We start from the raw sequence: 16775 nt of genomic DNA on the forward strand, positions 1-16775 counted from the left end.
CTGCTTCTGGCTGCTGCTTTCCCCCTTCTGTTGCTGTTCAGTGGTTTCATTTCAGAGAGCCTTCAGTATGCTGATAATGTAAGGTCCAGGGAGTTATCCGAAGGGGAGGATCACTGTCCTATTAGTTCCGACGATAAATAGTATTTATAGGTTTTACAGCAACCTACCACAAACTTAAAATAAGAATTCTGTTTATGTAGAGAACTTCCCTTGTGAATTTATATTCATTGTTTAGTCAGCTTGCTCTTTGACAGACATCATGTTTCACAATAAGGTATACTTTGACAACAAAAAAATGGTATGTGTATCTTAGATTTTCTGATGCCTTACAAAAATAAAAGCACATTATGTAAACAAACACACAATTTTGCTTAACACTTTTAATTGACTGATTATTAAATAATTATGATTTTAATTCAAATGTATTCAAAGTTTTTGCATTACAATGTCTCCTAATTCTGAGGAGCTAGTTTTTCCATGATAGTGGAACTTTCTATCCCAGTAAACTTGGTTATAATTGATAGCCTTAGATGTAATTTTTATTTCTTTTCAGTTAGAAGTCATTCACTGGAGATTTGTTTACTACCTCTTTACAAATCCTGAAGAAAAACTTTTAGCAGTGCTAATATGTAACCCTCCTCTTCTTAAGGGGCTGCTTTAAACTTTTCTTTAACAATCTTTCTAGTTTGGATCATTTAGCTATTTATGGGATGTTTATTTCTGGACTTTAATAACAGGTACGGGAGGACACATCCATTTTTAACGGCATATGATTCTACTGAAGAAATTAGTTTTTTATTTAGTTTTCTCTTGTATTTGTATATTTTGTAATAGAAAACAGTGGAATCGAACTTGTTTTTTTTTATATTTGTAATAGAAATTTTAGTTGAACTATAAGCTCTTCTAAAATCACAGTCGAAATTGTTTTATTTTTCTCTTTTGTTATATATTACCTGCCCCAAGAAAAGAAGTAAATACAAGAGTAGCAAGAAAAACCTTTTTATATTTTATACTTATTTTTATTTCCTTGTATGTTTCTGGCTGGTATTAAAACAGAATAGTATTGCTCAAGTCAGTAGAATATTCTGACAAAACAATACCCTAACATTTTTGGTATCATTTTTAGAGCTGCTAATAGAAATATAATGCAAGCCACATGTATAATTTTTAATTTTCTGGTTGCCATATTAAAAAGATGAAGTTAATTTTAATACTTTAACCCAGTATATAGACGAAATGTAATTTTGACATATAATCAATTAAAAACTGTAGATCATTTTGCATTCCTTTTTTTGTCTTCCTAATAGCCACTTGTGGCTCGTGGCTACTCTATTGGACAGCACAGGTTTATTCTTATACTAAAACCTATCTAGTATGTGTTCCCTTGTTACGCTAAACCATAGAGTTCACAAATCTATGTGTTGGTTAGTTTCCCCTCTCAGATAATACCCTTAAAATAGATCAGCCTGTAGACAATCTGGCCAGTTATTGTTCTGGTCATAGTGAAGTCTCAGTAAGTGTATTTATCATAGAAGAAAAATATCATTGAAACCTATATTCATTCTATATATTGAATAAAAAGTTGTTTTCCATTAAACAAATGAAAGGGGATACAGGGGCAGAAATCCCTGTTACTGATGATCTTTCATTTATCACAGTCAACCTGGTTGCCAAGAAGAAAATAAAATAAGTTTTCATCAAGAAGATTACACAAGTTGTAGATTCTTGTTGGTTTGGAGGATAATGACCTCAAATGCCCTTTTGTGCACACTCTGAAGCAGAACGTCTCAGTATCAGCAGTGGGGACTTTGCTGTCTTTGGAAAATGAGCCAGCATCTCCAGGCAGAATGTGCAGAGTAGGGAGAAAGAGGCTTGGAGGCTCTTCCAGGTTACTTAATTTCTCTGATTGATCAGAGAGCTTCTTATGTGAATGCCTAATTTATACATAGTAGATAAAATGTTAGAGAAAAATTTTTGAACATAATTTCATATTCTTAAGATGGCAACGTGTTTCCACAGCCTCATGAACTATGAAAGTTAAATAATTTGCTGATTAGGAACCATTTGATGAACATTTGTATGCTCTTATCAACTCAACTCCCTTCTCTGAAGTATCTTCACGAAGTTTTTAAAACCAATGAAGTTTTGTGCCAATGCAAAGGATGAAATTGTCAAGGCGGACTCAATATCCAATATCATAGTTCACTAATGATTCAAAGATAAAGGAGCACCAGGCACAGATGACATATTCTTTTCTTCAAGGAGTCACAAACCACCAGATCCATTTTCCTCCCTTGTTAGGGTGGTTTGGCCCAGGTTAGATCATGCATGGAGAAGCACTGTTTGCAAAGGAAGTCATTTCAGTTTCTGAGTGCCTTCATTATATATTCTGTAGATTACACAAATAACAAAAATAAGTATGGATTATCCCATTGCTCCATCTTTATAAATCAAGAAATTTAGGGTTTATTTGCAATGAAAGTTCTAGGAAGACTATTTCCTACTGAAGATGTCTAATAGAGGAACTCTTCTTTATGTTTTCAGTCGCAAATACCTCTTAATGTTTACAAGGAAGTCTGGTCAAGGCTGATCCACTTTTCCTCCACCTTTATTCAGGGTCTGCTTCAGGTCATTCATTCCCGAACCCTCCCACCCCTCCCCCCACCCCTGTTCCCTGTTTGGGAAAGAGTAAGTTACAAGCCTGCCATTCACCTTTCTTTCCCAGGTTTTAAAACAAATTATTACTTAAATGTTCAGAAGCATTTATTTTTAGAGCCACTGGAGAAGAGTTATTTTTCTTGGATGTGTTTTCTTCTTCTTTGACCTTTCATAGAAATCATGGCCTTATTGAAGGTTCAAGAAAGAGTAGTCTACTCACTGCCTCCAGTTTTTTACCTCCTCATAAATTCTGCAGTCTAACTTCTGTTCCTTACCACGGCTCTATCACTGTGCTAAAGTCCCTGTCAACTTCTCTGCTCCCCAGTTGTCCAACAGCGTCTTGTAACATTTTGCGTTAACCACCCTGTCATCTGAACCTCTCCTCTATTCCGTACCGTCTGCAAAGTTTCTTTCTTATGCCTGTTAGGACACAGTTTCCTCTTGCTGGCCTTTCTTCCTATCCCACCCCACAAAGAGAGGTGTTTTTCCCAGCTCCATCAACAGTTTTTCTTTGCCCCACCCATTCTACCCTGAAATTGTATTTCTGTCAACAATTTCCATTCTAATACATATTAAGACAATGCTCCACTGTAACTGACCGGCCAGAACTTTCCCTTGAGCACTAGGTCTGAATTTCTAAATGATTGCCATTTGTGTACATCAAAATTTTGTGAATTAAATTCATTATCCCCCCCTTACATCCTTTCATAGCAAAATACTTTGTTTTCCTAAATTTTGCTCTTATTGAATGGCTTTGACATATAAGCAGGCACATTTTCTGAAACATTTTTCCTGCTCTTTTGAGAATTCTCTTCTGAGAAATTCCCAAACAGACCCCTTCCCTTGATTATATTGAATTATATTAAAGCCCTTCCCTTGTCACTCTTGCCCCATTAATTATTTCATAAACTGTATTTATAGTTTTTATTACTTTTTGTCTCAAGTTTTCTTTTCATTAAAATTAAAATACCATCTTTCCTTTGTTGTCTGCTTTTAACTCGTTCTTCAAAAATGCAGGTCAGATAACTATAGCTTTTATATAAAACCTTTTTATATTACCCGCTCCCCATACCTTTGGCCAGTTAAAATTATTCACTTTTCTGGGCCCACAAAATATTATATATTTATGTTAAAATATTATATTTTACTTAGTAGCATGTTTGTTTTTTCTGCTATATTTTATCCCTGGAGGAGAGGGATCGTATCTTATTTATCCTTGCCCTCGCTTGTGATAACATTACTATTTTTTTAGTAAATGTTCAATATGGAGATTGAGGGTCTTTAAAAAAATACTCCCTATTTTCTGTTTCCAAGTTTGGGTCTAATGGTGAGCTAGACCCAGAACTAGAAGGTAGGAGATCTAATGATCACCATAAATACAAGGGACAAGTTTAGAAGCTGTGACTTTAAGTCTATAGGCTTGCTAATAACTCATCCGAGAATCAGTCAGATTCACTGAACCACAAGACAGGTTCAGTCCCAGGCCTCACATCTTAGAGCTGTTTTGTAAGTTTATGTCCTATAGCGTTTGCTGTTTGCAGGTAGCTTGATTTGGAAGGAGTAATCCATAAAGGACTAAGTCACCTGTGCCTGGTCATTCAACAAAGTCACTGATCTTATAAGCCAGTCCTCCTGGGGCACCGGGGTGGCTCAGTTGGTTGAGCCTCTGCCTTCGGCTCAAGTCATGATCTCCTGGGATCAACCCCAGTTCAGGCTCCCTGCTCAGTGGGGAGCCTGCTTCTCCCCTGCCTCTGCCTCTCACCTTGCTTGTGTGTGGTCTCTCTCTCAAATAAATAAGTAAAAGCTTTAAAAAAAGATAAAAATTTAAAAAATAAGCCAGTTCTCCTTTCCTGGGGTAGAGGGTAGAAAGAGACCAGGAGCATTGCTTGAATGAATTTCCCTCTGTATGGAAACACAGGGACTAAGGGGAAAGGAGGAACCTACCTAAAACGTAACACCTGTAAATTGAATTAAAATAAACTTTGTCTCAGAGTATAAGTATCTATATTAATTTTACTTTAAAACAATTATTGGAATTATTTTTTACTTATTAATTTATTTTTTTGTTTCAAGTTTTTAGTTAAATTCCAGTTAGTTAACATATACTGTAGTATGAGTTTCAGGAGTAGAATTTAGTGATTCACCACTTAGATACAACACCCAGTGCTCATCACAAGTGTCCTCCTTAATGTGCATTACCCATTTTTTAAGGACTAAAATGAATAGTGGGATTAGACAATAAAAATACATGCTGTATAATCAGTTGTCTCATTTGCTCAGATTTGGTTTCTAATACAGTAGTTCACAAGTTTCTTACTTGTGCCATTTATGGAGTAAATGGTTTACATTTCCATAAATTTCTCTTTTAGAAAATTGAACTGCTTAGCTATGTTCTGCCAGGAGATATGCACCATTGAAAGGTGTACATATGCAAGTGTAAATATTAATTGCACACTCAAACACGCACACGTATGTTTTACAGTCCATCAGTGCCGGGGGGGGGAAAGACATGACATAAGAACCATTTAATTGCTTACCAAGACCTGTCAGTTCTAATTCCTGTGTATCTCATCAATGGGTCCCCTCACCACTGTTAATCTCTTAGTTAAGGTTCTTATTATTTCTTATCTGTGATAATTTATTATCTACTTGTACATTCACAAATATATATTGATTACTTTTTCTGTAACTGTCAAAATTAAACAAAAACAAATAGTCTAGTTCCCTATGAAGGGAGCTCATAGCCTGTTAATTCAGCCCATCAGCCATCAGAGTGACATTTCTTCTGCTGCTGTGATCACAGGGAAAGGGATGAGCTCTGAGCAAACAGAGGGTCTTAATTAATGAATATGGGATACGTGATACTGAAATACTAATACCGTAACTAACCAGTAATTTCTAGGCAGGCTATATTGGGAAGAGAAATCAAGAAGGAGCTGGTTCAACTTCATGATTAATAACTCCAACATAGCCTGTCATGCTACCTTCCAAGATGAAAATGGAAGCTGCACCATATGTATTTGGCTCAACAACAAGGGGATAAAAAGTCCATTGTTGGCCTTTTCTTCTGTGTCATAGGAGAGAAAGATGTTGCACATAATTTAAAAGTATATAAGATATACTAAAATATTTGAAACTCACAAATATGTTATAGTCAAACTTATGTAATATCTAGTCTTTGGACAAAAATTGAGTGTAAATTGATCTTGCTCCCATATTAAATATATGAGGGAAAAGCAAATGGATTTCTTACATTGGTACCATATATCAGCATATTCAGAAGGACTTTGAGTATCCAGGTAATACATGTATTATGCTACATATTTCATCAAAAATTACTTTTTAATAGCTTGCGTTCACAGTTGCCTGTTTCCAAATGTACACCTTTCCCTCTTGTAGCTTTCGCAGCATGTTCCATAACTACAGCATTTTTCTTTACTTTTTTGTTTAAATAAACACAAGGACTGGAATTTTGCCTCAAGAAGCAAGGTTATTCATGATGTTGTCAAGCTAACGTGACTGAGTACTTCACCAAAAAAAACCCACATTAACTGTATTTTTGTGTTTTCACATACTGTAAACACTTCCAACTCTGTCAGTTTTAACATGACTAAGCACAACATAATGTAGAGGATATTGTGGTTGTGATTGTTCTCAATTATTTTAGAAATATTTTTCTTTATTCTCTCTGCAGAACAAAAGCCAATAAAGTGAAACACATTTTAGAGCAATCAGATTGGACTGACCAACCATTTAAATAATCTAAAATTATTAAGAAATTTAAATTTAAAATTTAAATTTAAAATTAATGCAAAGTATTTTAAATTTCACAAACATGTAACACAGTTTGCTCCCCAAGTTCTGCTATCGACACCTTTATCTGCTTCATAGTTTCCTTAAATCCCTACTTGAATCATGGCAAGTTTGTCTTTCTAAGGGGGACTGATGAAGCACAGACTTGAGGGGGCTTTCAGAATCAAGTACCTGCTGATCTCAGATAGCCTAGTCACATGTTGACAGCCCTTTGCTGCTTTTGTCCAAATAATAAATCCAGTCAGCTAAGTGAAATGGCCAAGAAGATGGCTTTTTTTTTTTAAAACGTTAGGACTAGTCTGGATAATTATAATGCTTGCAGCCATATGAGTGCTTAGAGACAATTCAATTATCCCTTGTTGCATACAAGGAAGCCAATATCCAGAGGAATTATCCTATTCAAAGTGTTCATATCTAATATATAAAAATTCCCAAATCTGGCCTGTCCAGTCCTTTATTGCCTCTTCTCAGTTTTCAACTAGGTGTTTATAATTTGTGGTTGTACACAGACAGAATCTCAAGGTAGTTTAATAAAAGAATGAAGATTCAAACTTTCATTTTGCTGTTGATCACAAAAAAGGTATTATTGTAAACGCAGAAATAGAAAACTGTGTTTCTGCTTTGTATTAAATCCACATACCTTATCTTTGCCGCTTTATCCAGTAATTCCAATGCCTAGTATCAAAAAAGCATCGGTAACTTATTAAACCTATTTTATTCAAACATAAGCCAAGTTCTTAAGGGTGCATCTTTTTAACTTAAGTCATATATTGTGTGTGTGTGTGTAGATATGTACACACACACAAGAACATTTCAAAAGAACAAAATTACACACAATAGATTTCAAACATCTTCCCAAATAAATTGTTTTTCTATTCACTTATAGGGTGACAAGATTTATTTTCTTAAAATATTATAATCTATCTGTCCAAGGCTTATCAAAATCAAGAGTAAATTATGGAGCAAAAAATCGACACTTTGCCTTTTTGGGGTGCTTTTCCAGTCCTAATGTTCCATATATTCTTTTATTTTAGGAGTTACTAAATGTCCTGTTTTTTCCTGTCTTGTTCATTGGGCAAACAGGGGTAGATGGTCCCCCTCCCTAGATAGGAGACGACCTCCTAGCCCCAGGATTCAAATCCAGCATGCGTCTCCGGAGAATGACAGGTACTAGCCAACTCCTCCTCACAGACAAGTGGCTTCAACAGGTTGATAGGCCACCAAGTGAAGGATAACCAAGAGAAGTGTTGGTCATTATATGCTTCCTCTCAGGAGCCAGAACCAGATATGTTGTGATTCCATCACTAAATGCATCCCACCTCTAATAAAGCACCTCAGCGTGTTATTAAAATGAGGGTGGCATGCAGATGGCGTAGTTTAAACACAAGAAAGTCAGATCCAGTGGAAGAGTTCTGTTTTAAATGAGCATTTGTTTCAGTGTTTTGATTTTCTAGAAACATTTTTAAATATTGTTTTTGTTTAAACATGAATAAATAAAAATTTTCAGGTGTTTTAAAATATATTAAAATCTGTCACGGAAGACTTTTCTTTGTTATATTGGTTGATGGTTTAATCTCAGTTGTCTTAGGTTTGGGGGAACATTAAAAATATCTGATTGGAAGTAAAATAACTGGCTCTTATATATTGTATGTATATGGTGTTTTTAAATCAAATATTGTCGAAGGCTAGTGTCAATCTACAAGGTAGGTCTTTAAAAGTAGCATCAGTCCTTTGAATGTGCCTCATGCTGATAATGTCAGAAATGCTGTGTTATCCTTCTCACAGGCATAGCTAACCCAGTTCTCCTGTTTTACCGTGCTTCTTACATATAGTCATTGGCTTTAAATATCTTTTTCTGACTGGTCACAAAAAGTTATTGGATGTTGGGGTGCTTCTCTTCTAGTCGAAGCAGAAATTCAGTCAGCATATTGGTATATTGATTGAAGTGAAGCGTATTTGGTAGCTCAGAAACAGAACAACTAGTAAAGAATTTACAAAAGTTTCCTTTTGTTCATTTCCAGTATGTGTAGATATAGATAGCAGAATAATTGCAATCTTAGATAAGAGTGATGTAAATTTTTTTTTCTGTATCTGTAAATTATCAAGATAACTTCAGGATTTCAATTTGGAAGAAAAACTAAGCCTTGTCATTCAGAGAAAATTAAGTCATTTTACCAGTTTGGAAAAGACTACAAACTGGTAGTTTATAAAGACTTTAAGAGTATTTTGATCATGTTTTAATCTTTAAGAAATTTGCATTTTAAGATGACTTTGTATTTGAAATTTAAAACTAATTCCTTTTGATGCCTAGGACAGAATTTCGGAGAGTAGAACAATTAGCAAATCTCCAATCTAAAAATTATTCTAAATTTAAAGTATTTTCAGATAAAATATAAAGCAATCATATAAATTAAATAAAACTTACATCCACATTGCTACTCATTCATTCAACAAATATTTATTGTGGTCTGCAGTGTGCCCTCTTACTATGGCTAGAGACACAGCAGTGTTTAAGAAAAGCAAGGTTCTGGCCATCAAGAACTTAGAACTTCCTTTTATAAAACACAGTTCTAGAAAGCTTTTGACTGTATTCCAGACAAATGAGTCAGTAAATTTCATCTCATGTAATGCTGCTTGAGTACAAGACAATTAAATATAACGGTCTTTATAATGAATATAAATGTAAGTCTGTTGGGTCACAAATTAAGCAAAATGGAAGTCCAAATAATAGTTTCAGTTTTTAGGTATGTGAGATGGAAATTAGTTGTCATTTAATGACATATGAATTAATTATGTTATTTGATTTCGTAGATTGTATACATACTTTATGAGTAAATTTTAGGAGCAGAAATGATCATTTTAGATGAGATCACTAAGGAAATTTTGCTAGTACATAATTCTGAATATACATTTTATTTTTTATTATGACTTATTTGTATATAAGATCTATGTTCAACCAAAACACATATATTTTAAATGCCTTGATACATATGGAACAGAAAGTTATTTACAATAAACTTTTACTAAAATATAGGAATAAAATGTGCCCATAAATATGACAGAGAAATAGCTAAATCAACAGATGTTATATTTGTAGGTAACCATGTCAGCCACTTGACAAAACTTAACACTTGCATTTTACCTCTTATCAGCGTTATTTACTTATTCAGAAGTTTCTGCCAATTTCCAAATGAAGGGAAGATAACATCAGATTTGGAGACACTGAATGCTCATGATGATTTGGGCATCATTTGACTTTTGCCCTAGATCGCTGACAACTAGGAAAATATTCTAAAATCAGTGACAGTTTATATAATCAGCCTTTGGAGGTCTTGAATCAAGGTCGTATTTGATTATTTTGAAAATAAGCAAAAAATTTTGCTTAAGACAGTTCTCTAATAAGTTGGAAAGCATTTAGTTGCCCCCTTATTTCTTACAGCATAAATATACTTGTGGTTATATGTGCACACCCACACACACACGACTTTTAACATACCATTTTCCCGCAATTTAATTTGTTTTAAACAATCTTGATGTCATCTCAAGTTATATAATAGATATATTTGGAATTAACATGGAAGCAGGTTTTTCTAGATCTAGGAAGATGTCCTAGAATTTGTAGAATATTTAAAACAAACAATGATGAGGAAAAAAATACATAAATTTAGAACCCCAGGGGATGATTCTGACTTTAAAATTGTAGGGAAAATTTCCCTGCAGTTTAATTACTAAAAATGTGAAGACGGTTTAAAACATAATCATTCCAATAACAAAATACCTCTTTGTAAATGGCATTATTTTAACATGTAAAAGTAACTTTTATGAACCTGAGTATCCATAATTCTGTTTGTGAATTTAATAAGATTTGCATCTTCTTGTGGCTTCAAATTAATCAATATTTTTGTGTTCAAGTTAGAAAAGAATGTATTTTAATACATCCCTGAAGCATCAAGGTTCTGAGTTTAGTGCTCACAGTTGAATCAATCATTCTTAAATGTGAAAGGCTAGTATAAGTAATCGTAATTGTTATTATATAATTCTACTTTAAAATATTCTTGGCATAAATGCTTTTTCAGGAAAATGCAATATATTCTTATTTGATAATTTTGAGATGTATTTTAACACTTCATTAGCTTGAAGTTGCAAACTCTGTCTGATTGAGAATATTTTTGCATTGTTATACATGACATCTTTAGGGTGTGTGAGTTAAATAAATACTAAAAATATTTGATGAAACAACCCTATTTTCCAGGACTTTAAATTGTTGGCAACGAATAAATTATTGCAACAAGTAAAACATCCCACCGTGTTAAAGATTAGTTCCTGAGTCACTAAAGTAGATCCTATTTCTTTTTTTTTTTCCATTTTATTTATTTTTTCAGCGTAACAGTATTCATTCTTTTTGCACAACACCCAGTGCTCCATGCAAAACATGCCCTCCCCATTACCCACCACCTGTTCCCCCAACCTCCCACCCCTGACCCTTCAAAACCCTCAGGTTGTTTTTCAGAGTCCATAGTCTCTTATGGTTCGCCTCCCCTCCCCAATGTCCATAGCCCGCTCCCCCTCTCCCAATCCCACCTCCCCCCAGCAACCCCCAGTTTGTTTTGTGAGATTAAGCCTATTTCTTTTGTGAATAATCACGTTTGTATAGTTTTCCACACTCGTCACTTAGTAGCAGCTAATTGCCTATTAGAATCTCTGTCCAAAAGTGTCAGGTCGTTTCCTTTGATTCAAACTGAATGAATATTCTTTCTCCATTAAAAATATTTCTGGAATAAAGAGGTCACCTACTTTTTTACTTCCAGAGTTCATGGCAATTGCCAGAGTGATGCAGAGTTAATGTAGAACCATTTATAAATTCAGTACCTTACTTACCATTTTTATTTGCTTGATAACGTCTTTTGTTATCTGTGCTTTTCAAAAATGTTCTTTATTTGAATGAGTGAAATATACTCAATCCACTAAAATACTTAAGCCTGTTTAATGGCTGTTGTCATATACATAAATATCCATACTGTACAAAAAGGGTGCACACATCCTAATCGTATGCAGCCATCTTCACTGCATATGGACATTTCTTACTTAGGTAGATTCTATGCAGATATAAAGTTTTCTTACTAAGCTTATGAAGAGACAAGATGATAGACATTTGTATTCCCCAATCAGCCATCCAGGTAGTTAGCCAGCATATATACAGATATTTTCTTATGTTATCAGGACTAATTCTAATTAAATTAAAACGTTGTGGATTTAAAAACAAACAAAGATATTTTCATTTTATTATGAAATAGTCTTAAATAAGGGCACCTGGATGGCGCAGTTGGTTAAGTGTCTGACTCTTGTTCTCAGTTCAGGGGTTCAGGTTGGATCTCGGGGTTGTGAAATGGAGCCCTATGAGGGGCGCAGCACCCAGTGTGCTTAAGACTCTCTCCCTTTCTTGGTCCCTTTCCCCCACAGTGCTCCCTCTCTCTCAAATAAAAAAATAAATCTTTAAAATAAAATAGCCTTAAGTAATACTACTATTTTATTAACATGTTGATTTTAGACTTTAATAGAATTGTAATACCTTCAGAAAAGCTGTATTTATCAATGTCTTCAGGGAATTGCTCTGATTGAATTTAGTTACTGAAGAGGAAAGGAAAGTAGCACAGAAATAGATTTTAACAATTACCTCTCTTCATTAGTACGTTTTATGAATCTTAACATTTAAATTAATAGAACAATAATTAAAAACGGAGCTTCGAAAAAATTATATTTAATTAAGAATACTCCCACTTCTCTGATTATTACTTACTCTTCCTTTGATTTAATAATAAAATAATTGTTATACCTCCATTTTTAACTTTTTAAGAATTCTATTTGTGCCCTGTGAACTAAGTATCATAAAGCCAAAACCATATAATGATTAAGTTGTGAAGAGAAAAGAAAGCTCAGTATTTCTGATTCATGCACGTCTAGACCAAAGAAACATTCTTTATGAATATAAAATGATAAAAAGTTTTAATAGAACAAAACATGTTACAACCCAAAATAAGTAAGACATAATGGAAATGCTATAACCCTGTTTTATTCACTTCTCTCCAGGGGTCCCTCCAATAAAGTTAAATCATTCAAGTCACTGGATGGCAGAGTGGGCAGAGAACCAAAGTACATGAGGACATGATGGTGGTGTCCTCACCAAATAATTAAGGCCGCTACTACCTTGTATAAGCCACTTAAACCTTATGGGACTCTGTTTCCTCATCTGTAAATTTAGGTAGTTGTAGATGGCTTAGCTGAATTGTAGTGTCCCTTTAAGACTAAAATTGTGTCTATGCTGCCTTGTTGCAACATGATAAGCATATAGGGGGCCAATAATAATGATTGACATTCACAATGCATAAGTCAATAACCAAATGCCATTTTTTGTTTGTGATATTTTGTATTTTACTGAAGCCCAGAAAACAATGAAAAGTTCTATTTCTAAATTTACTTAATTTGATGTAAAGTGAATTTTATAACTGTAGTTATTTTTTTACTTATTGTAATTTTTTAAACTCTCAAATTACAGGATAATACTCAAAATAGTTACTTTTTTAACCATGCATTTAATAAATATTTATGAGCAGCCACCATGTGCTAGGTATTAATGTTACAGTCTAACTCAAGACAGATGCCTTTCCTGATCACAAGGAACTTAGAAAGAGTAATGTAAGGTAGAAGATAGTGCATTTCACTATGATTCATTTTATGATCATATGATCAATAGTTTTAATAGTGTAGTAGTACGTAAATATAGGCTGATTGTTCTAATCATTCCTATTTCACATATCAAAAACCTCTATTCTAAGAAATAGCTGTGTTTAAAAAATATAATATATTCATAGCTATAACTATTAGGATTTGGAGTGGAAAAGACATTAAAATTTTCTATTCTGTATTCTTGCTTTACACTGAATTATTACAATTAAGTGTAACTCAATTTGAAGATCCTTTTAAGTGGTTAAAAAGAATTATAAAGACCTATCCTTTATAGAAATCTTTAGGTGAATCTTCAGTAAATATAAGTTTCTATACTATTTGGAGAGGGGAAAAAGGTCATTCTTAACAAGAGGGTTAAAAAAGGAAATAAAAATTTAGATGTATGAACCTCTCATGAGTTATTGTCATCTGATTACAGAACACTGACTGAGCTCAGCACTGCTGTAGACAAAACAAATATGTGTTATTATCCGTTTAAATAATACTTTCATAGCACTTACCTCTTGCTAGTTCTGAGTAATTAAAATTCCCAAACTACTACAAACCCTTGTTCTCTGTAATGTCACAACTGTAACACAAGTACTGAGTGATATTGAAGTAGAATTGGCAAGTCTGTGAGAGGTTAGTATTATCTCCACTTCACAGGTCAGAACAAGAAACGCAAAACCGAGGCTCAGAGTGGTTAAGTATCTTGACTAAAATCACCTCACAAGGCAGAAACAGTAGTTAAACCCAGACGGGCTGAATCCACAGTCCATGCTTTAAACTACTGGGCTCTGGCATCTTCTCTGCCACGGATGCCTGTGTTCACTGCTGTTGAGACTGCTGGAGTCTTCTTTCACCTCATGGTTTCATAGGTAATGCCTTTGTGAATTAGAGGAAGTTATTTAATCTCTCTAAGCCTCAATCTTTTTATTTTTCAACGGGATAAAAAAAAAAAAAAACAGTAGTCCACACCTCACAAGATTGGTGAGATTATAGATGACTTAGTGCAGGTAAAGCCGTCATGTAAGCACCCAGCATGTTCTCCGTAAGTGTTAGCTGTCCTTGGTATTGGCATTGTGATGATTGTCTTCGCCCTCGTTATGGATTATTGGGATAATCAGTCTAGCATGTGAGTGTTTTATATTGTAAGGATGAGAAGAGGAAGGAGAGTTGAAAGTTTTACAGAAGTCAAGTCTCAATCGAATCTAGAAAGAGTAATAGAAATTAGTAGGGATAGAAACAAAACACACAAGTTCTACAAGATGTCCATAAGCCCTTTCATTGTGCAGTAGTAGAAAGTTTGTACGAGAATCTACGGGACTCTACATGTCTCTCCTCCTCCCCCCATACTCTTCCCCTCTCCCTCCCCCCCATCACCAAACTTGTCATCTGACTTCTCCCTCTCAGAACTTCCCTTTCCAGTTTCCTTACTTTGCTCAGACATACAAGGCACACATCTGCCTTAGGGCCTATGCACTTGCTGTTTCATTTTCCTGAGATACATTTTCCATGAGAGATATAGGTGGCTAACTCCCTTCTCACCTTGTGTCACCTATTCAGTGAATCCTTCCCTGATCACCCTGCTGAAAACAGCACTCTGCATCTGCCCCCAAACCTTACCCTCACACACATTTCTGATCCTCCTGGCTCTGGTATACATTTTGTTGTTGCTAGTATTTGCCACCCTTGATTATACTATATAATTTAAGTAAGAAATAGATCTGGGATAAGCCCTCAAGATATTGAGGGCTTTTTGTTGTTGCTGTGTATTATTTTTCTCCTACAGATAAAATGTCAATTGCTTAAAGGCAGAAATCTTTTCTCCCCCCCACAGACATAGGCCAAGCACTTAGAACAGTCTGGCTTCTGTACATGTTCAGCAAATATTTATTGAATGAATAAATGGGTGAGAACCTTTATGACAGGGAGTTTCATGAATTGACATAAAACTCTGCTCTCATTCTGCTGAATATGAGAAAAGGAACATTTGTCCTCTCAGTCCTTGGGCACTCTTGTGGTCCAATAATGTGAACATTAGCTTGTCACTTCCTCTGCTCTACAGGATGGAAAAAAACAAAACAAAACAAAGCAAAACAAAACCACCAACACAGGCCTCTGGTGGGGTTCAACTTTACCTTGACATGTTTAAGATGTCTGAAGAGCTCTAAAAGTGTCACAAAAAAAGCATCAGTTTCCCATAATGGTATTTTTTTATTAACATATAATGTATTATTTGTCCCGGGGTACAGGTCTGTGAATCGTCAGGCTTACACACTTCACAGAACTCACCATAGCACATACCCTCCCCAATGTCCATAACCCACCAGCCTCTCCATTCCCCCCTCCCCCCAGCAACCCTTAGTTTGTTTTGCGAGATTAAGAGTCTCTTATGGTTGTCTCCCTCCCCATCCCCATAATGGTATTTTTTTATTTTGAGCTCAGATGCCTACTGGGCCTCCAGCAGCTTCTCCTGCTATCTATATGCCTGCGTTCCGTGTGCTTTAGGAACTGGCTTTCCTTCCCAGCAACCACCTCCCATCGATTGCAGGCCTGGGCCATGTACTTCTCCACTCTTCTACACACTACAGTGTCCCCTCCTCATCATAGGATCCACAGAGTAAACAAGATAGCAGAGATATTCCTTTAATATGAGATAGTATCTCTTAGTGCTTTCCAAGGCCTACCCCTATATGTCATAGTTTCTTCCCTTCTTGAGGAAGGGTGCAGCCCCAAGGACATACATCAGACCCAGCTTCCTCCTTTCTCTCTGCTGATAATACATGACAGAAACAGGTTAGGAGCTAGACATATTTACATTCTTATCCCAGGTCTACATCTTACTGACTGGGTGGGCTTGTCCTGAGCCTGTTTCCTCATCTTTGAAATAAAGATGATACCTGAAAGGATTGTCATGAAGGTTAATAAGTCAGTACCTCCCTCAGTACCTGACCTAGAGTTATCCTTCCATATGTCCTCTTTTCTAACAATTCAAGGAAAGTGGTAAGCAAGAGATGTTTCTCTCGTCTGCATCAACACTTTTTTCATCAGTTGTGAGATGAAAGTGAGACGTCATGGTAACAGAAAACCTGAGAACACACAGCTGAAGCCCAGAATTAGAAGGGCAACACAGGGTGGACCCAGTTTTGGCAATAGCAAAAGATATGGGGAGAGAGGAGCAGCCCCAGAAGTCTGTACACCCTGTTGGACTTTATACTTTGACATGTATTTCTAGTAGGGACATCAGGGGTTGGCATATATGAGATACTCTGACTATCTGGCATTAGTAGGGAATGACAGACAGTTGTCTCTTTGTTGTTGGAAGGAAGTGATACCAGGAAAGAAAAATAAGCATAAATTGTAAAGAATCAACTATTGAGAGAAAAATATAAATTATCAAGATTAAAATGCATGTTACTTTCGATGGTTTCTCTGGGATTTTTTTAATAATAAATTTTAGTATCTTAACCATAATATTTTATATTTATTTCAAATATATAGTAGGCGAGACACATTTTAGGTCAAATAGCCTATGTGAGCTGCTGCTTAGGGAGGTAAGCTCTCTATAGAAACATTTC

At 35.2% G+C, this 16775-nt stretch overlaps 1 protein-coding gene across 49 annotated transcripts in view; it reads left to right on the plus strand.

Annotated features, from left to right (window-relative positions):
- RIMS1 (regulating synaptic membrane exocytosis 1) overlaps positions 1-16775 on the plus strand; it is a 497245-nt gene that overhangs the window by 355740 nt on the left and 124730 nt on the right. For 17 of the 49 annotated variants that reach the window (XM_046005310.1, XM_046005328.1, XM_046005316.1 and 14 more), the window contains one exon: positions 7555-7638. The exons of the other annotated variants lie outside the window; for them this stretch is intronic. In XM_046005310.1, coding sequence (XP_045861266.1) covers positions 7555-7638 — 84 coding nt within the window. The remainder of the gene's footprint in view (positions 1-7554; positions 7639-16775) is intronic. 49 annotated transcript variants of the gene reach the window in all.

Source organism: Meles meles, chromosome 5 (assembly GCF_922984935.1).
Source record: "Meles meles chromosome 5, mMelMel3.1 paternal haplotype, whole genome shotgun sequence".
NCBI classification, from domain to species: domain Eukaryota; kingdom Metazoa; phylum Chordata; class Mammalia; order Carnivora; family Mustelidae; genus Meles; species Meles meles.